Genomic DNA, 25,684 nt, shown 5'->3' on the forward strand with positions numbered 1-25,684 from the left:
GTATGTGATTCTAATTAATATTTTATGTTACTGCTCTGCACTTTTATACAGTTTCCCCCAAAGAGCTCAGCATCCTTAAAAATAATAATAAAGTGAGAATTATCCCGAACTGCAGCAACGAAACACAAGCAATACTGTTATTTTAAAATGGCAGCATCACACTTGCTGTATTTTGGAACATCCCTGATCACGTTAAAATTAGTAACGTGAATTCAATGAGTTCATGCTCATATACCCAAGTCTTTTTCATTTATCAATACTAAACAAAGCAGAAGCTCTTGGCTTCTTATTAAAATGACTTGGGCTAAGTAAAAGCCCGCGCTTCAACTGCAAGAAAGTCTCTTTTGAGAATAATTTAAAAAAAAAAATTTCAAAAAAGGTGATCTTTTGAATTACTGTATTTTATCATTTCCAGCATCATTCTTTTTGTCCTGTTTTCAAGTAAATAATAAACTAAACGACTGCTTCAAGCGCCTGCTTAACTTTGAAGGGAATCATGTATCATTAAAAGCAAAGGAAAAAAGGAATACTGTACAAATTTTCAGGTATCAAGGCAGTAATTCATTCTGTTTGGAATCTGCCCTCTTCAGTCAGTCCCCTGTCAGCCTCTTCCATTACAGCGATAGTTTAAATTGTGTATTTTGTGTTGGTAAACAGCATGACCTTAAGGGCAGTTGGGGCTTCCAGTACGTCAAAACAGGAGAGAAAAAAGACTGAAAGAATATTCATAACGTTCATCATCAGCCCTCTGAAACTTTAGCTACAGCTATACAGCTGAAAGCCGCCCAAGCCCTCCACCCCACTGAACTGCCTATTCAAGGGGCAGCTAAAATAAAAGATGCAAAGACAGGTGGCAGATTTCAGAGAAGTAAAAAGCAGTGGTTTGTCCTAATTAGTAAATGCTGTTCACAGCTGTGTATATCAGACCTAAACTTTCTGTCCTGAGACTATTTCAGAAAAGAAGAGCCAAAATGACAGAGAAAAATCCAGTCCTTGTCACTCTTCAGATTTTCAATGACTGGAGGCAAATTTGAAAGACAGATGTTTCAGCTTTCGCAGTTTTTCAAAACTGCAAATTTCTCCTTTTTCTGTGCAGAAAAGCTTTTGCGTGAAGCATTAAACATTTACAAACTGTGTTGACAAATTCAGACACATCTGTTAAAAAACCTGGACACAAACTATCATAATGCATACAGCCGTAAGTATCCTAGGCACACCAAAGTTGAAGTTTGCCTGTATTGCTCAACTGCTCCATTTAATGTAGGAAGCTAGTAACAGAACTAACTGTCCAGCACCTGCTCTCCTTCAAGTACTACATGATCAAGAGTTTGCCAGGAACCACCAGGTTTAAAAGCCGATCTCTCCGGATTCTTCTGTTCTCCAGAAAGCATGCACTGACCAAACAAAACTTCCTACTCAGCCAGCAGAAGCCCCAAAAGAAGAGAGAGTTGAAAATGGGCTTCTCAGAAACGGTTCAGACGAGCACACCACCCACGAGCTGAGCAGTGCCTGGATTCTGTTTGCAGTGAGCTGAAACTGAAGCAGCTGAACCTCATCCTGAACGCACAGTATTTGTTGCTTCATATGGAATGATGTGTATCAGTCCTTGGTAAAAAGCCTGAAAACAAACATATGACAGACGACACATCATCCTTGGCCTTTCAGTCAGGCAGAGCAACAAACACTGGACTGGATTTTCCTGCAAAGTGGCATCAAATCTTTGATGACGGTGATGCAAAACTTGCATTTGTGAGCAATACGTCCCTGAAGCAGAAGGTCTACAGCCATTTACACTGCACAGAGCGTTCCTTGATCATCGCTCCACTTAGCTGCTAGCCTGTATGAAAACATTCTGATATGTCTGCAAACAACTTAAGAACATTCTTCACAGCTCCAGTTCTAAAGATGCCGCTCCTGCTCATAAGAAGGAAGGATGAGACTTAGGTTCAAATGCTTGGCCAGGTAAGCGATAACCCACGAAAGCTATCCCTAGGTGAGCTCTTTGATGCCTACAGTCCAAAGTAAATAGCACAAATAGAAAACAAATCTGTGTGGGTATTTGATTCTCATATGTACTTTTAAGTAATTGTTAAACATTTTTTTCAGTTACACAAGCCTAAATGATGACGGATGTTCCTCAGAAAAATGAACATGGAAGAATAGGTAGGATGAGGGGGAAAAACCACCACAATCTATCAACAGGTGCAGGCTTTCTGAGAGCAAGCCTACACTGTTTCAAAACCAGCAAGACAGGAAAGGTGAAATTAATTGTAGTTCAGGTTGTACTTTGAATTTAGCAACTGAAAAAGAAAATGCTAAACTGCACCTCCCCATTCCCCAAATGAAAGAACTATTACTTCGCGTTACCATTCACTTTGCCCTTAGGCCCCATGAACGGCAGCTTTTCCTATCTGTCCACACAGCTAAAACTCACATCTTGGCATTGTCTTCTGAATTGTTGCAAATACCCTTTCATCTGCTTAGACAAAGCAATTAATCTCCTTCATATCCATAATCAAGGAGTTGCTGCAATGGTTATTTTCTTTGCCAGTCATTTGTTTACTGTTACTCTGCTCTGTGTCCCCCTACTCCCTTCTCTGTGGCATCAGATAAAGAACATTTGCCCTCATGTTGCTTATTTTATGCCCTTAGGTTCCTCCATCCCATCAAAAGGGACACATTGGATCCTGGCTCTAATAAGCATTCATTCCCCACTACTAAAGGCTTTCATACAAAGCCCTGCGCTACATCTCTTGACTTAGAAAACACACACAAATCTAATATATTGTTTTCTTTCAAAATCCCCCTTTTTTAGTATATTATTTACTTATTACAAAACTTACCACAACCAGTAATGATACTTAGATTCCTGGTGTGCCACGATCACTTGCTGTAATACTGTAGCATAAGGCCTCCTTGGTCCCCTCTCGCTTTCCTATATGGTAAGCCATTTGGGAACTAGGACTACATATTTCTCCTGTCTTTATACAATACCTGACTCAATGGCATCCGATAAGAGTCCAGAAGTTCTACAATAATATAAATAACAATGAATGAAGATGGTAGGTCTGTACTGTACACATCACAACGCTAGACTTCGTTTTGTCTTTATTTCTTCTTCAGCTCCCACTGTGCTCTGCTGAGACACCTATCAAGATGCATATTATGTATCAGCTGAGGTACCTGTAGCAGTCTTATCACAGCCCTCTATCCTGCTCTTTGCTGATGTAGCCCACCCTGAGCTTTCTGCTGTCATCATCAGGGCTGCCAGTCTTGAGCTAACTAATTTAAAGCTATCAATCACAGAGAATTTAGATTATGGTACACTGCAGGAGACATAGCCCTGCTCAAATGCAACAGCTGCTCTACAGGGGGAAAAGCTCCTGTTGCCCAGAGTGCCTAAAATTACAGAAATCATATCTGACGAGGATGAGGCTATGAAGTGTGGATCAGGATCATGCCTTTCCTACAGTTCGCAATGAGGGGGTCATACTGATGCTGTACACTGCGAGTGCAAGCCTGTGCTGTTCAGACTCGGATGTCAGCAATGTTTAGTGTTTGGGTGTAGCGTTCCAGTAAGGGTCAAATTGTAGTGATAACCAAAGAGAGGTGCTTGCAAGTCTTCACTTAAAGGTTATGTTTTGGAATTCTTTTTGTTGTCTTGCTTAAAAGCTGAGAAAAAGAATGGCTAGTACTGTCTGAGAAGCTGCACTGAAAACAGGATTTGGTCAGCAGCTTAAAAACCTGGGACTTAAAAACATCCTACACTCCTTTAAGTAAATGCCTCTGGCATTTCCACTTGGTTCTTTCTTTGGTAAGGTTCCAAAATGCATTTACATGACAGCAATGAATTGGGCAATTTCTGTAACTACTTTGATTGCCTGGGGTCATATATATACGCCTGGAGGGTGCTATTGGTGAGAAAGGAAGCAATGCAGTGTATCAGTGGCTCTGCTGAAAGTCTCCTGGCAGCTTTGGTTTAGCTGGACTGGAAGTGAAGTGCAGTCTTTAGTGCTGTAGTTGTCACAAAAATGTCCTGCTATACTTGCCTGTAGCTGAAAGAAGGCAGCTGCCACATTTCTTGCTCATATCCCTTGGGATCCACTGAGGGAGAGAGAAGGTCCGCTTTGCAGACAAATGGCTCTGGTGGGAAATTTAGCTCTGCACCAGAAAAGGCACAACATTCCTCCTGCTGCTCTGCATAAAATGAAAAGCCTGTAAGAATTTAAACAGATACTCTGCTCATTTGGCTCTCTAGAAGGTGGACTTATTGGACCACTCGGGGAGAAAAAAAAGTCTTGCTTGAAGTAAAAACAAAAACCAAAAACAAAAAAACCTCTCCAAAACAAGCAATGAAAAAGTTGAGGGAGGAATCCATCCACAAGACAGACAGAGGCTATGGAAATGGCGTCATATAATGCGGTTTTGCATTTGTCATTGTTGTCTACTGGGAGAGAGATGCAATCTCGCAACACTGAAACAAAGGAGGATGAGTAAAAGGACAGCAACTATATTGTCTCAGCCAAAAATGTGACCTAAAATAGTTTTGCATTATTTATACTTTCATATATTCAGTACTTTGCCTGGCTACTAATGTCTTCAGTGGAGTTTGTGTCAGTCTGCACCACAGCTAGAATTTGGTTGCAACCTTTCAACTTCTATTCTGGAATACAGCAGGTGAGCAGTAAGGGTACCAGCAGGTGAGTGATAGCTATGAAGTAAACTCTTTTTCCTTAGTAATGCAGGCGGACTACCGGGAAAGGCTCCTGGGACAGCACGCGAAGTAACCGTTTGTAAAACAAAGCCAATCTCTCTTCCACTAGGCAAAAGTGTAAATGATGGCAGTGCTAACTCGGACAAGTCCAAGAAGTGAACACCCCCAGTGGCTGGGCTTCCTGGGGAACCTTCAATCATCATAACAGCTGAACGGCCCACCGGAGATCCTGACAGTCATGGTGAAATTGTTCTGCCTGGCATGCAAAACCTCTTTGCTGAGCAAGGAGGTGAAACCTGATTTCCCTTAACTGGCAGGCTGAACAGCCTATAGAGCTGATAGGAAGCATTAGTTTAATAATTCAGGAGGAGGCTACTAATGATGCGCTTGTCCAACATCTGTCACAGGAAATCAGGCAACCCCAAGAGCGTAAACACAAAACTTTCATGAGAATACTTGTAAAGGTACAAAGCAATTGCTGTATTAAAATCCAAAGGTATTGCAGATGAAATCAAATCACATGACATTTTTTCAAAACAAAGCAAAAGTTCTCCTACAACAACATTCAGCTCCAGTCGTATTTATGTAAACAAAGATATCTTGGGAGAAGTGCTGTTCATTGCAGGCAGTAACTGACTGCCTTTGAACTTGCTGAAACGCAACCACAGTTCCTAATTAGATCTAAGTTTCTCTGTCCTCTGACACTTCAAAAACTTCCCTATTCTTCTGGGAGGAAATGAAGACCTTCCGAGAGAGGTGTTTTTTTTTCTTTTTTCCCCCCAATTCTAAAAGATGGTTACACCTTCCAGAAGATTTTCTTTATTCAAATGGAGATACAAGACCGCCTCTGCTCTTCTTTCACAGTCCAACTTGCTGCCCGAGCCACTACTGCCCCAAGGATCACTCACGCACACACTCTCTCCCCCTCTGTCTCAGGAACTGTTCAGCTTCACTTCTGTAATTTTTTGTTCCTTCTTTTCTTTATTTTTCTTTACTTCAGCTAGATATTTCATCCCAAAAAGCCATAGTCATAAAACAACCCAGAAGAAGTAACTGCATTCCTGAGAAAAGTTTCCATTCTGGCAGATTGGTGTGCTGCAACAACAATGATAAGGGAGCTGAAAAAATTCTGACCAGCCCAACTACTGCTAGTTTCAACCCTAAAATTCAAGCATCATTAACCGTCTTCTCCATTGTATGTTTGTGCTTGACACATCATCCATTTACATTGAATTATGTTAGAAGGAACAAACACAAACTGTTCTGAACCCTGAGGTCACTTCTATTTATTACTGAATTCTCACAATCAAATGAATTATATTCCAGCATGTAGCTGAGAAGTGGACCTGAAATGCTACCAATCTGCATGGGAGGCTTTTCACATTTTCCTGTACTGTCACGGAAGTAAAAACCAAGCTGTGTTCTAGATTTTTGAAATTCCTCCAGTAGGCTTCTCACCGACAAAACTGTTCACCTCGTTGCTCTAACCTTTTACCATCAGACATGAAAAATGATAAAAATATTATAGATTCTTGAAAAATGTGCAGAATGTTCTAGGTAAAGCTTTAAATGGCAATACAATCTATTATCCTCTTACTGCTATTACAGAAAATTGAGTCACTTCTACAGTTCAACCATACTCACGAGGCAGCATATTAGTCTTAATAATACCTTTTCAGCATTTTGAGCATAACTCAAAATACATTTCTGCATTTCATAAACAATTTTCTGTTTCTGCACCTAATTACAGAATTAAACAATGTCAAGAAAAGTTTTCTTAAGAATCCCACAATGTTTTAGGCATTACAACGCAAAATAATTTATGACCTTTTGGTGCATTAGCCACTGAAAGTTCTATAAAATAAAAGAGTTTTCAAACATCACCACTCAAACCTGATGTTTACCTCCTTTTTCTTTTATTCAGAAATCTTCCCAGGAGATCTGCAGCCAATGTTAACTCTGCAGTTACAGAATTACTCACCCACATGAGAGGAGTTCAGATCCAGGAGTTTTACTTAAAAATCTTCCAGAAGAAACACCTAATCCCCTCCTTACCCACCTCGATGATGCAACTTTAGGAGTACCTTCAACATTTGTTTGCTTCATTCATAAGCTTAATAATCTCTCTGGTGTTCGTTTTAATAAGAAGAGCATCTGAGCTGCAGTTTCAGCAACGATGCCAACATGAAAATCCTACAGGATATTTATTTGATCTGAAACAATCTTCATTCAGACTTCAGCCAGCCACTCTGTGCAGCCTCTGATAGAACGGTTGTAACAGTTGCAACTCACCCATTTCATCCTAGGAACATAGGTTTGACCTACTAGTTCTGTCAAGTCAGCTTCTTGTTGTTGGCAGTGCTCTTCTGGAAGGCAATCCTTAACTCTGCAGCACACAATCATGCACTAGCTCCCCCTATAATGCTGCACGTAAGAGCAAAAGAGTCCTTCTCAAACCTTACAGAAGATCTTGTGTTTGAAGCCATAAGAACGTATTACTATTATTTTATCTTGCATAACTACAAAAAGCTCATAAAGAGCTGTAAGAAATATCCAGAAATACAGATTTGCTCAGTAATTGCAACATGAATTGCATGGAAGGACTATATGTTGCAGGAAGACACACTTCTACTTATTTGTTCCAAATGTAATGGCTGATAATGGAGACAAACAGATCCCCTGTTCTCTTATTGGGCAAGGAACTATTCGATATCCCTCATATTCTTCATATATTGAGTATTTCATTCATCCATTCTGATTCTTCCCATCCCACAGTCAATAGTGATGCACCTTCCCGTAGCTTCTCATGCTTGCTTTTCCTTTTACTTCTACCAGTTTCTACCTTCCTTAATTTACATTTTTGCTCCCTTCAATATACTCCTCATACAGCAAGGAAAATTTGGCAAACCTCTCTGACATTCTGACGCTATAAAACAGTTCAGCAGGTGAAAACACTGTCCACGGGTAAGCAGTGCCACTGACATTAGTAGTGGCATGAGCAAAGTGCTGCACCTGCAGCAGAGCTCGGCCTGCTGCCCAGGGCCCGTGAGGGGTGCTGGGGCGCGCACTGACAACCACTGCATGTTTGGTGGACAGGCAAAATTCAGACGCCGTTGCATGGCATGGTGAAGACTTCGTGGCTCTCCCCATCTCTTCCGTATCCTGTTCTGCTTCAGAAGATGGCACTCATATTTCCATCCATCCATCACTGTCTGTGCGCCTACCTGATGCGTAGAGAGGGCAGCAGGCACGTTCACTGTTAGATTTATGGCCTACCTGGTCCATAGTCTGCGATTGCTGCCAAGTGAAGTTACATCAGAAAAAACGGTGATCGGTAATTTAGAAGGGGTTACCCAGTTTAGTTTCTCTTGCCAGTATATAAACAGCATCCGTATTCACTCGGTATTGCCCTGTTTCAATACTTTCATTAAAGATTCACATGCTTACGTGCTCTGCAAGATCGACAATTAAATTGTTCAGTATGGCAGAACACACTCTTTCTGTATTTCCCCCTCCTTTTTCAAAAGCCAAATGGTTCATGGCTTTCCTTTTGCTTGTTTAATCGTTTTGATATATTAGTTAGAGTTCTTTCTTTTCTGGCCTACCTTAATGATCCTCAAGTGCTTTCTTCTCTTTTAGTGTCATCAGAATATGTTTACAGTTTATCCTGTTTTCCAGTGCTACGTATTTGTAGAATTTAAAACATGTCACTTGAACCAAGGCCTCAAGAGAGCAATAGCTGTCAGTTTTAACAACTGGCACAACTTGGTGCCGTGAGCAGATCGCATAAAGTTGACTTCCCTTGGCTGGAGCCCAAGGCAGGGTTCAGCCTGCCCAATTTCCAGCCCATGGAAAGCAATTCCTGAGGCAGAAGAGGGAGGAGAGCCAGCGCACACCTGGGCTCTCCCGGGAACGGGGTCAGGACACAAAAGGAGCCCTGTGGGGGCTAGTCTCACACTAAAGATCACACTAGTCTAGCAATGCACTTGCTACTTCAGGTGCAAGGGAACTACATTTTTCTCTAAAAATCACACAAATGGTTTGATTTTGCTTGTTAACATTCATTCCACAGTTATTCCGGTGTATCTTTTAATTAGACTATCAATCATTCCTCTGGAAATGGAAATTTTTAAGTCTGGTCTTTTAGGATCTTATCTTTTCCACAATAAACTTGATTTAGTCACTGTACAGGTTTCAAAAGAGTAGCTTTTTTTAAAGAATTATATCTAAAACGGTCAGTCTTGCATCAGATCTTCCAGCCTAAACTCCATTAATATATTCACTGTTTCACACTGCACAACTTTCAGATGTGTTACCAAAAGAAATCATTAATTCAACACCTGAATTTGTCCCATTGCTCCACAATTTTCCTCTCAAAGATGACAGTTTACCAAGGCCAAATTGCTGACGCCCTTTAAAATTCAGTTAAGGGTCAGACTTCCCATATTGTTTTAACTAACATCACTACCTACCTGACCCCTTTTTTGTTCTGTAGCAATACTAATATTCTTACTGCACTTCTGCAGGGATTTGAAGCTCCTAAGACTTCTGTCACTGTAAGTTTTTTCATATTGAAAACGGCAAGAGTGCTGAACAATTTGTTGCGAGTGTATACTCAAGGCGAGTTAACCCAAATTTGGTTGTTTTTTGTTCAGAAAAACCTAGCCAGAGATAGTAATGGGAAGGGATAATGATCTGATACCTGCATCCTGAAGCATTTGCTTCTTATTTCCAAGCAGTTTCTGGGAAGAAGAAAAGCACTGTAACAGCATTGTCCCGTTCTGCACACGCCTGTGGCAACATGCGCTACTTGTTCTCCTCTTTTCCTAAGGAACTTAGGGCACTTTTTACCCTCTTTGGCATCAAAATCCTTCTGAGAATGAGGAACAAAGGCAAATACCCCAGAAGATGGCAGATTTGAGCTTAGTCAACAGCCTTTAGAAAAGCCTTCTGAGTCATTCCTCTTCAGCCTGTATTTTCCAACTAAATTAGGAACTCTGTATTTAAAGAGACATGCATGTGCTGTCACCACCAAAATGTCCTAAAAGTCCTTCTCAGTAAAGGTCAAGGACCTGAAATCTGTCAGATGTTTTTTTTTAAAAAAAAAAAAAAAGGAAGCATTTGGAAATAAATTTTCAACAATAACAGAATGCATTGATCTTACTTTACTCTTTGGACATAAAATACAAATTTTTATAAATAACAGATTACCAAAACACCTATTAGAAGGAAGAAACTTTTTGCCACCATTTTTTTCAGCCGTAATCCTAATATACCTGTTCAACAGCAGGTAAATATTTGAGCTGCATTACTTTCATGATCAATAGATAAGAAAGATAAATATGTGTGGGTGTAGATATATATATATATATATATATATATATATATTTTACTGTCAGATATATTATATTATGATGCCCATCCTGTTTTTCTCATTCACAGGGAAATTTACACAGGAGCTTTACCCAAATAGAAGTGGCAGGCTCAGGAGCTTTATTACTTCTAATTTACTGTAGATATGCAGAAGTTTCCCAGACATTGTAGTTTATTGTCCTGCTCCCTCCCAAATTGCACCTTTGGCCACATGGTGCAATTCACAAAAACTGAAATTGCCCAAGAGGTACATCTAACAAATATGTACTGAATATGCATGGACTTATAATTGCTGCATTTTATCAATGGCAGGCAAAAACTCATAATGAAAACTGCACTAGGTAAAACCCCTCAGAGCAATGGAAGCCTATGGACTGTATGGTATTAGACTTACAAGAAATAATGTCGAAAAATATGCACAAGCAACGAGGACACTAGTCACCACCACTGCTCTGTACCTGTAAGTAACTCGATTTTAAGTAGCAAATGTCAGATCTGTAGGTTCATTATTATTAGTGGTCCGTTCATACATGTCCAAAGATAATCAAGAAAATACGACTTCGTAACACTTAATGAAAGACTCTATTGAGATTTTGAAGCTGCAAATTACATCAGGGTAGAGAATTTGTTTCTCTGTTTTCATTACAGAGCTCTTCATTTTACCTCTGGAGGATGAAAGCCCTCTGTTCTGTAAGGTGGAACGAGAGACCAAGGGGGTGGCGAAAGTAAGCCTATACACTCTACAAGCTTTTTGTTACGACAGCCAAGAGTTCTGGGACTAATTCCAGCAAACTTAATCTCATATCCGGCGAATAAATTCAGAAACACTCACCATGATTCCAGTGAGTAAACAGACACCTTTCCCACAGTACGTATTAGGTACCATGTCACCATATCCAATGGATAGAAAAGTTATTGAGATCAGCCACATTGCCCCAAGAAAGTTGCTAGTAACATCCTGTTGATCATGGTACCTGAAAAGAAAAAGAAAACAACTTCTTTATCACAAAAACCTCTAGTAAATTTTTGTGCTGTCAGAAAGGGATCTCACTAACTGGTGATCCAGCTGTTCTTGTATTCTGCAATTATTTCTTCTTTAAAAGCAATTATAAGGGATAATATAAAACTCAAATACAATGACATTACCAGTAAAGAAACAGAAGACACAACAAAAGCACAAGTAGCAGGGATACTCATATCACAGAATCACAGAATCATTTAGGTTGGAAGGGACCTCTGGAGATCATCTAGTCCAACCTCCCTGCTCAAGCAGGGTCACCTAGAGCATATTGCCCAGGATCACATCCAGACAACATTTTATACTTCAGTATTCTCTTGTTATTAAAATAGCAGAAATCCTGGGTTTTGATAGAGTCTCTTCATGGGGGGATACAAGTCCTGTTGACCCTCTGCAGTTGCATAAGACATCCGTGTATTATAGATGCTGCTGTCTCAGGCATACATGGAAGTCAGAGATGGATGTGTGGGCAAGTAGAGAGCAGAGCAGATTTCCATCTCCTCAGCCTAAATGTAACTCTGTAATCAGAAATCTAATAATGGACTGTCATGTGAATGCTGAATTAAACAACCTAGGATCCTCACTCTCCTTCAGCATGTTCAAGATAAATAGAACTGTATGCTATTGTATTCCTCGTCACCACAAGATCTTCACCTTAAAAATAAGAAAGCGTCCCTTTTGTGTTAATGTCAGCTATTAAATGTAATTTTCTGATGTGCCATTTGGTGTCTTAGTTTTCATATTCTAATGGAATATGTTCATTTTCTCCTTTAAAGAAAACAAGCTCAAATGAATAATCGAGTCTTTACATTACATATAGACCTAATCAACTGAGAAGCCATTAGGACATGTTTTAGGGATAAAACCTGCTGTTACCACTCTCTCTGCAGGAAGAAAGGCCTAACGGATTAATGTAGATGCAGTTTTGCTTCCCAGACACAGAGTAGCTCTGCAACAGAGACAATCTCAAGGTTGTAATAACCCCTGCAGCTGCTGTGAAGCCTCCGGTTAGTTATCTATGCTGTTGGATCCTCAAGGGTATTATTTTAGCTAATCCCCAAATCAGCGTCTCACAGTGGGTCACAGGGTGCCACGGGGGATTAGCTCACAAATCCATAAGCAACCCACTTTCCACCGCTGAAATAATTGCTTCAGTTTTCTTCTTTTCTGGACCTCGGTCTCAAAGATGGAGCAGGAATGCAGAGTGAACACAAAAACAGCCTCAGGAAATTCCCTGTTCTCTCATTTGCAAGATATTCCTTGCGTGCATCTGCCAAATAGCTTCATTCTGTTCTTCCAAGTCTCACCGATGCCCTGATGGTTACAAGGACCTACAAACTCTTCAACTGCCAGAGTCTACAGTAATCATGGCGATCAAAGCTGTTCCACTGTTCGCCTCTACCCTTTCTCTGTTGGTGATAATGCTGTCTCTCTCACATACTTTATACAAACTTTTGAATGTTTTTTTGTTCTGTTATTGCAGCATCTAGAACAATGCCATAACAGTCCACAGTTGGAGCTCCTAAGGATGACGGTGGCACGAATAACGATAACCACATCAGCGACAAGAGTAACTGATGCAAGCTCAATTTAACTCATTGCACAATCACAAAGAGATCTGGCATTGCTTTTTTTTTCAGTCTGCACTAAATGTTATGGGTTTTAGTCTTCATTTAATGAATTCGGCTAATAAGGAGTATGAAATACATAGAAGCACACAGAGAGATATATTCATCTCATTTGCGAGGCCAGAAGAAAGCGCATGTATCATGCAGGTCCCTTAAAAATATCACGTAAGTGCCATAACCCATAGGCTTTGGATAAGCTTCACAGAAATGAGCTAAAATCACAACAGATACTCTGAAGCTGACAACTCAATTGAATACAAATAAATGCTTACACAAATACTTAAGAGAGATTTCTATAATGCCCATGTTTCAGTTTTGAACCTGGCCATTTCTGAACTTCAGACAGAAAACAATTTACCTACAAAGATGAAAATAGGAAGCGATGCTTTTGGTTTTTTTCTTACGTTAATGTCCAAATTGTTACATCCTGACAAAATTTCAGCCCTATGGGAAGAAAGCTTTAGAAATGTTGATAGGACTGAAAATAGAACCTTTGAACACAAATTACTGTGCTCCTGAAATAAATACCTGTTTCAGATAAAGACCGTCAAAATCTCTCTCTTACACCTTGAGCAATACAGTGTGATACAGTCTCTACGGATCCCCTTTTATCCATTCCGGAACGTACAGAACTGAATCTATATATAGATTATTTAGCAAAGGTGACATGGGGTTACATTAAAAAAGTGCAACTATCAACAGTAGTTTTTCAGGTTTCATTGGAGATGCGGATCTTAATTAGTAAGGTCCCTTAGATGAAATATTCATTAAATCCATCTGCATCCGTATTTAGTAGTGCACTTCAAGGACCTATTCAAATGTTTTTATCTTGTTAGCTCAGCTCTTTTGGATTTCCTACTCTGCGTATTTCATCTGGTTATGATTTTAAGATTATTGTTCAGCAGGTAAATGATATGCACACTTAATTTTTAAATCATCATCAATACTTATGATTTTATTGTGACCAAAGTGCAAAGAATACTGTATATCCTCTCTGTGGGCTCAACTCCTCAGGCACGGCAATTAAAACATAATTTCATCTTTCAACAACATCAAAAAATCCTTTCCATCACAACTGCATGGGGAAAGTTGAAAGAGTACCTTCTCATGTTAAAAATCCATCAGAAAAAAAAAGACAACCTGAAAGGGAGGCTTTCCCTCATTACCTCTCTGACTTGTTTTTACCGTCACAACCCTATGACTGAACTCTTCCATTTTTCCCGGCAACGGTAAAACACACAAAGCGGCAATTAAACTTCCCCGAGTTTCTCCACCAATCCAGCTCTAAACGTGTTGCACTCAAGTCACCAGAAGGCTTGAGAAAAAAAGTCTTTCCCACCACTGTATTTTTCAGTTCAGTATTGACACCGTCTTCAACAGAGCCAACTGTAATGGAGGTTGCAGTAAGCACAAAGCCCATCCGCACTACTAGCCAGAACAAAGCTATCTTGTTCACTGCCATTAAGCAGCCATCAACTGCTACAGACATTTCCTCCCTCTGGCTGGATTTTGGAAGTCAACTTCAATGTAACTAACACCAGAACACAACTGCAATGTTCCTAAATTATCCATTCACTCTATAGTTGAGAGCTCTCAACCTTGATAAGAAAATACAGGCAATTGACATAGACACTATGAAAAGCTTGGAAAAACAAACCGAAAGCTTTAGGGGAACAAAAAGAAAAAGAAATAATTTTTTCCCTCCCCAGAAAACAAGTTCAGCACAAAATAAAAACCAGTCATTACCAACCAGACTGTAAAATTAAAGCTTCCCGGCATTAATTTTTAGTTTAAGATTTTTATTTTTGATAAAGATGTTGGTTTTTTAAATTAGATTCACTGGGAAAAAAGTATTTATTTAACTACTTAAAGCCTACTATTCTCAGTCAATAAAAACCAGCGCTAGAAACACAGCGAGTCACTTAAAATAGAAGATAAGAGCTAATATTTATTGTGTTAAAACTGCAGCTACAAACAGGCTGGTTTTCTGGATCACATCCAGCCTCACACAGCAACAGAATAAAGGGCCATTCAGAAGAGCAGTGTATTCCCCTGAGGTAGGAAAATCCTTGGCTGAAGCCACACAGGCCCAAGTCCTATTTATCACCTTTTCTCTCCTGCTCTAATAAGGAACGTGCTAGCAGGCAGGTGGCACTAGAGCTAGAACATGCTACTCTCCAGACAATCCTCATCCTCATCCTGTGAGAAGCCATTATTCAGTTCTCAGAAACCAGCACATATCCGTCCTGAGACTACTCTAATTTAAGCCAAAAAACAGCTGAATGATTAGATCTGTGCAAAAATAGAATGACTTGATTTCTCCCCAAGCCAAACTGCGTGGGAGTTTTACCATTCATCTCAAGAAGCCATAAATATATTCTTCAACTGACAGTACTGCAGTGGCTTGGGTTGTCAAAGCGATATTCCAGATTCCTCACCAAACAGCAGTCCTTTTCTTCTGCATTCGCTCTCAGTATCATGATTTTCAGTATTGTTTTCCTTCAGAATTATGCTCATAATTTGATGATGTTTCAGTTAACTGATGAGACACCTACTGTTTAGTTGCACACAGCAATCGCCCATTGATTTAATCATGACATCTAATTCACATTCATCTTAAAAAGCGATGAGTAAGAAGAAATAAAATATAGCATTAACTTAACCACAGATGCATTTATTCAGACTTAGCAGTTTCAGTGCAGTTTATTTTTGCCTGCCTGGACAGCCTCTGGTAACTCTGCACTCTTTGGTTTTGCTTTCCTGGACAACTCAAGGAAAGACCTAAAAGATAAGTTGAAAAGATCACCCTTTCTGTAAGGGAAGAAAATGGATTGCTTGCATAGTAATCATACAGCAATTCCCAGCTAGCAATGCAATGCCAGTCTAGGCTGAGTTTGGTCTTGTTAGACCTTAAAAACTTTTAGCCTAATAACGGCTGAAAACAGACTCAGCCCATTAAATCAGATTCTCGTCAAGACTCAGTTGAGACACTGATTGATCTAACTAGCTATTAGAGCTCTCCCACAGCATTAAGCCTTTCTGTCACTAAGTGCCTTTTTAGTTAGATAGTAGATATTGGCATATTTTTTCTTTTAATACAGTGACAATCACAGACGAGTCCTTTTATTCCCTTCTCATTTCCTCCTGTTTAAAAGAAAGGAAGAAAGAAAGAAGGAAAAAAAGGCCCCGACTCTGAGACTAATGAAGTCAATGAAAGAAGTTCTGCCTACCTTAGTGGTCTGAGAAGTGGATGTCACTCCTCTTTTTTTCTAACACACCTCCTGACATCCCCCAAATATTTACCAACAGCAGCAAAAATGTTCTTATCACAAAAAAGGCTTCATGGAAGTGCAAGATGCTAAGGCAAACGCCTGGATTATAGAGAGATTCACAACAGTTAACAATTCTAAACCCAACCCAAGAGAGCAGGTGTAAGCAAACAGTCCGGATCGCTTCTACAGGGGTTAAAATGTTAATTATTTTTCTCTTAAATTAAGACTATTTGTGTGGTAATGGAAAACTAACAAATCCACAAGAGGAATGTTAAATACAATTACATAACTAGCATTTATGTTATGTTAACTAAGATGGATAGAAAGAACAGTCTAAAAGAAAAAGAATGACAGAGGAGACAGAGAATTCAACACAGAAATAGAAGGGTGAGACGGCATGTTTTAAGAAACATCATTATACTTGAATATAAGTTGCAGTTTAAACATAAGCAAGCAGACAGACAGTTTAAACCTCTAGCTGCTTTCAGAGATCTATCTGACAATGAGATCTACCCTGGGCAATGGGTAACCTGCTAGTAGAGAAATAAAGACTAATCACTGGTTTTTTTTCCAAAGGGCACCAAACTTCTATTCAGCCTCAACTGGCCAAGGTCTTGCCTTGTTTTCTTGGAGCTGTAGAGAGCTGATACTCCACTAAATTAGTATACCTAAATTGGTATACCTGTGTGCAGCCTTGGGGGATGGAAAGAGTTCCCGTCACCCCAGAAGACGACGTTTGGTCACAAGCATAAGCTGGATATACCAAAGATGCTGCAGGTGCTCAGAAGGCTGGGTGTAATTCTCAGTGCTGGGATGGAAGTTCCTAGCGTTGCCTGAAACGAAAGCCACACACATCCCCTTCCAAATCATGTGGACACTCTCAGTTCTGCGATTGACTGAAAACAGTTTTACCTGCACTGAAAAAATCTGAAAGTGTTTTAAGGGGACTCTCTTGGATCAATTTTACATGAAGAATAATTGGGAAACTTTTAATATTGTAACAGGCAGCAATCCACTCAGATTCCATTTAACTTTCTTTTCTGGAGGAATACAAATTGTCTGTGATCGTATGGTGTCGCCCCTTGAAAGGATATGATATAGTGGCGAGTTAACCGTATTTATCAACTTCTCCCGCAAAGTAATTTCAACAAATACATCAGTTCTAATGCACCGAAACCAATATGTTTTTCCAGTAAATACAAACACAGAATAGAGCACACCTGAGGCTGGACGACATAGTTCCTAGGATGAAGTAGAGCTGTGACAATTTAGAACAAGTTAAGATCTTCCTTACATGTTTTTTAGGGCTTAACTATACCAGCAATGGCTGAGATTGAATTAGGTATCTTTCCTATTTCTGATTTCCACTTTAACTATTGTTAAAATGGCTAATACTAAATCTTCACAGATGTGATGGCAGGGATTTCCTCCTACTGTGGATTTGAATAAACCGTTATAACTGGATAAAGTTTGAAATACTTCTCTTCTTTTAAATTAGTTTAGAATACTATGTTCCAATTATATATATTTTACTGGCTTAAAAATGAAATAAAATTGAATTTCTAAGCAAAAAGTACAGAGGAGATTAAAATAAAATATTGAAACAAACACTGCATTTGGGGGCAACCCAAACAAAATTTTCCACGTAATAAACATTTTGTCTGAAGAAGTTTACCCTCTACTTCAAAGCTCTCTTTGAAGAGCAGAGTCATTAAAAAGCTGGACCATGGACATCAGTAACCAAATGTAGCTGCGTTATATTAAAGTCAAAGTCAAAAGTTAAGGTCTTACACAGGCTTCTCCCAGAAAGCGATGCCTAGATGTTCAATACATGACACAACAAACAATATTTTTAAAAGTCATCTTTTTTTTTCAGACCTTTTAAAATAGCCACTTCTTACTCCCAATATTTCCAATTTTCTGAAATGTAAAACCCTTGTATTTGCAGAAGCAACAAAGAAGTTCTAAACTCAGAGGACTTGGACCTGAACAACAAACAGCACATGAACGCATTGTTTTTTCACAGCAGCGTAATAGCTGGAACATATTTCAGATATGCATGAACTGCTCTTCATTGTTTTATTACAATGTGTTCAACTTATCCAAAGAGCCCATACGTTAGAGGAACTCATTCCTCAAGGAAAATAATCTAGGAATTATTTCGTATTTGTTTTTTAGTGAAGTAAATACTAGGTTACTTGCCACTGCTGACCTGTGCATTGATTTTGAATAAACAGATAACATTTATTCTAACAAGTTACCCTGACATAAATCACATCAAAAGGCTCCACCTAGTAAAACCATTCCTCAGTATTCTTTATGTATCGCCAAACTGAAGATGTCTTTAATTTCTCTCTACTACGTTCACTCCTCTCTAAGGACTTTTCTCTAGGACGGGCAAGAAGCATGGCCAGACTTCTTGGGAAACAGTCTCCACGCACAGAGAGGCATGAACAGGAGATGCTTTTCCTGTGACCCTTTGCCATGAACGCTCACGATTCTCTCGTGTGTGTCCTAGTTTCCCTAAGGAAAAACATCCTTTTCCTCATATTTTCCCAAGGAATACGAACAATGCTGTAGTCTCAAAAAGCCTCAGGTTATATGAAAATTCTAAGGTCTTATTAAAGCTTTAAAATTGTTCCGTGCAAAGAAGATTTGTTCTGGCCTTGCTTAACACCTCCCCCTCCCCGACACACACACACCCCTCCGAAACCCCACCTTTTGGGCTTATTCCCAGGTATAATCATACGCTTATCCCACTGTGCTTCCACCTTCATATATTCCAGTATTCTTACTTTGTCTTTGCCGCCTTCTTACACTTTAGAAGCCAGTAACGTTTCATTGTTGAATGCAATTCCGTATGTCAAGAAACTTTCTAATAAAATAGCTGAGCTAATTAAATTGAAAAGAAAATATAAAAATATACTTCTCCTTGTCAACATTTAGAGATGCAATAATGAAACAAAACACTCATCTAGGGATTTAAATTTGACTACTACTGGTGTTTATTTCCAGTATGTTTGTTGTGATCCAGTATCATAACGAATAACACTAAAGATCTTGGAAAGCTGTACCCTAAGTCTTAAACCAACCGCTACCTCTTGGAGACCACACCAGGCTCTGCTGGGCGACACTACCTTCCATCTGCCTACAGCACGTTCTTTTAAATATCTGCCATGACTGATTTTGGTAGACCTTGTCCCTGCTCCGTTATAGCAATTTCCGCATTCCCCTAATCACCTGTCCTACAAGAACGAGGCAACAGCATGGGGAAACGGACCCGAGAAACACCGTCTGGAGTCAGGCAGCCGTGCCCCTTCTGACAGTAAGAGCAGCGCCGTTTCTCCCCGTCGAGTCTGCTCCCGCCATACCGCCCGCAACATATTAAGAGCTTCCCCTTCCCTTTCCCCACCGCGCGCATTAGCTCTTCTGCGTCGGATACTGCTGACTCTTTGAGGGACGTTAACGAGAAGCAAAACTCATCTTCAGAAAGTTTTTTTTTGTCCATGTTACTGAATATTTTTCTGAAGCTTTAGCATTCTTCGTCTTGGAAAATACAATCGCAGCCTCTTTTTCTTAGGCTCCATCGTTGGCCACATAAAAGTTATGATCTCCACCCAGCCAGCGTCTGTCATTAATTTATTTTTCATACTCCCAGTCTGCCTGTCCATTTCTGCTTACCACTTTAATGCAGCAGCAATAACTCCATTTGTATTTGAAAGAACAGCATACTTTGCTTACTAGTAAAAAAAAAAAAAAAAACTGCTAATGATAGTTATAAACATACTCAATTTGGCACACAGCCTAGCATGATTACAGTATAATAATATAATATGATCCAGTACAATATATTAGACTTGAAGATATTAAAAAGCACATAATGTGATACCATGCTTGTTCCTGTTCCTTTTTAACGGGAAGTCTTGCCTGTGTCAGAACTGCGAGATTTTGGTCAGTGTAAGAAATTATAAGACTGTAAAGAAATTCTATAGGATTATAGAAACTTGCCAAAAGAGCTGGTAAAACAATAAATAAATATTATGTAGGTCTAGATTCAATAAGAGTTAGCATCTACCTGCCAAAATTACGCAGCTGGAAATACCGGCACTGAGGTCCTGCCTCACATGACACCATCTCTGAGAGGGTTAATCTCTAATTGTGAGATAGTCTGACAGCTTCCCCTTGGGAGGCCCAGTCCTAAACTCTCTCCTGAACTAAATGGACTAAGCTGGTACTTTTTTTCCTATAACCAAGGAAAAATCGGGGTTCCAGTCCCTCAGAAAAGTGCACTAGGCAGCAGATCAGCGTCTCTCTCCAACGTTCTTGCTGAAATGTAGTCCCAGAACAACCAATATCCTATTGGTTAAACATTTGCCTAAGAGTAAGACTTGGCTGATCTCTTCAGAGGCAATTTCATAAAAGGGATTTTTAGAAAACAGTGGAAGAAAAATAAAATCTGGTTGCAAATGGTATCATTGCAAAATACATTTTCTATAGCCTAAATGGCTCGTCCTGCAATGAAGGAAGATACCACAGCGCATCTAGTTCACTAAAACAGAAGAACAAGTCAAAAAAACCCAAATTTGTATTTCTTCAGCTCTTCTGCTGCAAGTCACAAAGGAGAACACTTAGAGCACAGCTCTGTAACAGTATATACAGGCCATATATTACTGCATGCTCTGCTACCCAATTTATCTCACAATTAGCAATCCTGGGGGAAAGGAGAAGAAAGCATTGTTTAAAGATAAACTACTTTGGTAACAATAAAACTATTACATAGGACTAAAATCAACTTTGAGATTTCAAAGCTGTCAAACATTTTTGTCTTTCATCCAAGCTATTAAAAAGACCTTTTTCACAAAAAAAACTTTGTACAGAATTCATACACGTTGCATTTGATATGACTGATCCAATGAAAAAGAAACAAGTTAAATATAAAGGAGGTAATTACATAAAAGGAGGTACCATTATTAAACATGCCGTATTTCTTGACACTAGGTATCACGGGAGAACTGGATTTTAGGAGGATTCAAAACTGAGCTGTGTTATAACAAGAACAACCAAGGATACAGAAGCAAGATAAAAATATATAAAGATATTAATCTTGACGTTTCATAGCATAAGGCAAATATTAAATGTCAGGGATTAGGAAGAAGTTTTGCCTATAGGCAGCTATGACAGATCTGTTAATCTCTTTGTGATTCGTGTCTGATTGAAAGCAGAAAAATGAACGATATGAACCTGTATCTTCAGAAGCAGGAGGAGTTAGTTTCGAAGTGATACCTCGCGGCAGGGCAGCAGCACGCCAAGCCTCATCGTTAAAATCCAGCGCTGCACTCCGAGAGCCTGAAAGGCATGAACCCCTCAAAGCCGCGACACAGGAGGGTGCAATAAGCAAGCAGGAATAACGAGCGTGGGCCCATCGGTTTAAGCCCGTACGACACATCCCCACCCCACGGGAGAGCACGAGCCTGGCCGGCGCTGCCGACGCCATGGGCGAAGGGAAACCCTGGCGGGCGGTCAGGGACCTGCAGGGCCTCACACGGGCTCCGGCACAGCCCTGCACGGAAATAGCTTTGGAAATCAGGGAACTTGGTTTAAGAGGAGAAATTTCCATTTTCAGAACTTGCCAGGCCCCAAAGATCTCTTTCCTAGTGGGATGGCCGAGTGAGGAAGAAGGGAGAAGCAAGTTCAAAAAGCTTTTCTGGCCCCTGTTGTAAGACCCGAGGGCTGCCTATCACACAGAGCTTCAGAATAATTACGTTCCTCATGCAGCTTATTTACCCTAGATTTCTTTTTCCTTAAAGTAACATCTGGGAATTTTATATGAACTGTCTCAAAGAGGAAAAAAATAATGAAACCCAGAAAAAACCCCAAACTCAGAAAAAAAATCTCAATATAATCTTTGCAGCCATTGTTCAAATCGCCACAGGAACCCGCTCCCACCCGCGGTGGGTCACTCGCGTGTCTGTGCGCCATTGGTCTCACAGGAGGTATCAGACTGAACCCAAATGTTAAAATTGTTCCTTCATTACAGGGATGGAAATCAGCAACAGAGGAAAAGAATCTGTTTCCCTCTTTCTAAACATGACTCATTTTAATTAGAAACACACAGGAGAAAGCAAACAAAGCAAAGCGAGTAAGAACACCCCTTTTTCTCTCCGAGACTACAGCTGGGACTCAGAGCGATCGCTATCGTTAAGGTTACGTGACTGATTCTTTCCATTTCAGAAAATTTGTATTTATTCTCCATTGTGCAGAATTTTGCCAAATGTTAATTATTTGTACTAATACACTTCATTCCATTCAGATTTTTTTTTTCTCCCAGATAGATCGAACTTCCCTATGCTACGGAGCGGGCTCAGGGATTCAGCTTTTGCCAGCGTTGTTAAAATTCACTTACATTTGGTGTCATTCTGGGTCTCTGAGAAAAACAAAAACAGATCTCATATGTTCAGAATTGCCCTAGAGTTTAGAGACTCAACTCTCTTCCGCAGCTTCTAGGCACATGTCCACATTGCACAGAGGAACTGAACGTGCTCTGTACAGCTCTGGCTCTCAGAGGCAACCTGAGACTCCAATAGGCATTTTTAGCTGACTGAGCAAGAGTAGCAAATAGGCTGAAATGAACAATCATAATTCATGCTCTTTGGGCTCATGTATTACAGCGCACTCCAACTCCATTTCCACATACTACTTTTTAGCCTTCACAAAAATGCGCTGCTACCTAGTCCGGTCCTAGAGCACAGCTCTGCACCAGGGATGAACAACAGTAGCACAGAATATTTTATTTTCATATGTCTTTCTGCCTCATTTTTCTGAAATGAAAATTCAGGTTTTAACTTTTCATAGCTTTGTGACAGGCTTTGTGCATGAGGTTAACCATGTTTGTCACAGCTCACCCTTATTCTGGTGGTCTTCACATTCTGAGCTTTCAGCTCCATACCTCAAAGTTTGGTTTGCCGAAGTCACGGATGCTCAAAGCTGCAACTAAACAATGAACTCGAAGTGCTCTATAATGACAAGTATGTCTAAAATCAAGAATCTATGTTTCTTAAATTAGACATCCAAACGTCGTGTAACAGCAGAACTTTTTTACTGGGCCCCAAAAATGTCCCAAAGCACCAAAATAACCCTTCAAATGCCTCAGTACCTATAAGCCAAGCAAAATGGATGGAAAAATTCTTGGAGTACGACTTCCCATGGGCTTTCCACAAGGCACAGGAAAAAAGCGCTTTTAAGTTTCTTCTCAAGCCCAAGCTGATTCAAATCAACATCATCGTCTCCCTGTCCTACGAGACAGGTTGTGAAATCATCTCAGACTTTCTTGAAGCTATTTCAACCTTAGATTGAGTTCAAAACGGAGAGAGCCTGCCTCTGTGATCTAACGGAGAGAAATACTGCCTGAAAAGACCAGCGCAGGACTCAGCGAAAGGGACACGTCGATTCCTATCCCTGACAAATCATCGAGTAAACAGTAGTTCTGCTTTCAAAGCAACGTTCAGCAAATTTTTGTGAAAAGTATAGAGACCACACACATTGACTAACAGAAGTAAAAAACAAAACAGTCCAGAGCTGCTCTATTTGTAGCTCTGCACCTCACCATTACCAAACGAGGTTCATTAAAAGAAGCTCCTGTAAACACACACTCACGTAAAAGAAATATTCTAATGCATGGACCAAACGGAAGTGACAAAAGCAACTTTAAAGCAATATTTTTATTTTGGAGTGTTTTCGTTTGTATACTTATTTTAAAAATATATATATGCACGCACAGTTTCTTTCTGTGGCCACACTTTTGTCACACGGTATAATGTTTGCAATTTGTTGATACAGTAAGAATGAATCTTCTTTCCACAAGATCATCTTTAATTCTTCACAGTATAAGAGCAGTAGTTACAGCTGTATTATTATTGGAATATCAATCATTCAAAAATCAAAGAAAGTTCCTTAATAAGCTCCACTGTGAATCATTTGGTATGTTCACTAGCAACTAATTCACTCCTAAAGTTTTCCTTTATCTTGCATTTTACGTTTTCTCTGGAGATACTGTGCTATTATTTTGTACCTCTCAGAAAGAGTTTGGCTTGTGTTTTGTTCTGTTGTTTTTTGCTTTGTTTTTTAAGTTGAGATCATCAAACAGAATCAATTGACAGCTAAAGAATCGGAAGGAATTTGCCGAGGGAAAACTTCAGACACAGAAGTTTTAGAAATTAGAGTCTAGAGACAGAACTAATCGTTACGCACTTAAAACTAAGCCCAGTACCCGAATGAGGTAAAGGTTACCGTTGTTTTCTCCTGTATGTGTACGTGGGGAAAAGGATGGGGGAAAAGAGGAGGAGGGCAAAATTAGCCAGCAAAGATAGTGCTGAATTCTCAGAGAAGACTGAGTGGCAATCTGAGCAGTCCACAGGTATTTTTCACTCATGGAACTAGTTTCATTTCTCATCATGCAAATTATTGTCTTTTAATTCCTTGCTTTCCTACAGCAGAACCTGATGCCTTCCATAAAAAGCAGTGGAGTACAAGCTCACAGTCATACAATTTCAATTTAATGTCAAAATTTCTTGAAAATACAAACTATTTTCCCAACACAAGCATGTTTTCTAATGAAATGCACATTGGAAACAGATGGCAAAAAAAACTCCAAGCCAATTTCCTCTCCCCTAGAATTAAAAAACTACATATAATCAACAGATTCATCCAAATGTATGTTCTGGATAGACTGGAGAATAAAACTCTGCTATGTAGGACAGAATCGTGGAAATAACTATTTTATAAAAACAAGGCAGAATTGCTGTAGCTAACTCTGGGTCTGAGACAAAGCCTGTGGCCAGTGGAAACAATTCCATTGACTGCCTCACATTTTGGGCTAGGCTCACACTCATATCATTGGCAACGCTAGCATCATGTATTTAACTTCAATGAATACAAAGTATATTTGTTCCTTGAATATATTTTAATGTCTTTTATGAAAAGGAAAGGTTGCATTTAGTTTAACGCTTCCACATGTCACACTGCTTAGAACTAGACAGATTTTACTGAATATTTATAAAGACAACTCCAAACATGAAGTCTGTGTACTTGAGAGTCGTCTGAAAGTTGTGCCAGATTTCACTAACAGTCTGTCACTGATGTACTGGGGACAATTAGTACATTTAACTTCATGAAATACAAGGAAGTATAAAGACATATTTATATATTGTTATACAGCAAATGAAGCAAAGAACGCACTCGTAAGACAAACACCTTTCCACTATTTTTATGTACGAAACTTCAGCATGAGGCTGTCAATCGTTAAAAAAAAAAAGGGTTCTCCCTTTTTCAATGTTATTCTTTTCATCACACTGATAAATAAGGCAGCTAGAAAAATACTTCAAGGTGAATTCCTGTGATGATATGACTCTAAAAAAATCAGTAGTAGTATTAGTCATTTTACAGCCACATTCAAATAATACAGAATCTTCTCAAAGTACAGTATGTGGTACAATTACCTGACTTATACCAGAGAAGACTTTAGTTCAGTAAATGGCTGAAATAGGCAAACTACTCATCTCTTCTGCTGGTCGATAGTGAGAAACAAAGCAAAAATGGCTGGTTTTGCTTTCCTCGTAGCACCAACGTGCCTGCCAATACATTTGGGAGCTACGCATGAAGGACAGCAGGTGACAATCGTATT

At 39.6% G+C, this 25,684-nt stretch overlaps 1 protein-coding gene across 2 annotated transcripts in view; it reads right to left on the reverse strand.

The window, feature by feature from the left end:
* LOC104150984 (small conductance calcium-activated potassium channel protein 2) overlaps window positions 1-25,684 on the reverse strand; it is a 208,565-nt gene that overhangs the window by 13,572 nt on the left and 169,309 nt on the right. The window contains exon 6 of one of the 2 annotated variants that reach the window (XM_068925582.1): window positions 10,920-11,061. The exons of the other annotated variant lie outside the window; for it this stretch is intronic. Within the exon in view, the coding sequence (XP_068781683.1) occupies window positions 10,920-11,061 (142 nt within the window). The remainder of the gene's footprint in view (window positions 1-10,919; window positions 11,062-25,684) is intronic. 2 annotated transcript variants of the gene reach the window in all.

Source organism: Struthio camelus, chromosome W (genome assembly GCF_040807025.1).
Source record: "Struthio camelus isolate bStrCam1 chromosome W, bStrCam1.hap1, whole genome shotgun sequence".
In the NCBI taxonomy this organism is placed as follows: Eukaryota; Metazoa; Chordata; class Aves; order Struthioniformes; family Struthionidae; genus Struthio; species Struthio camelus.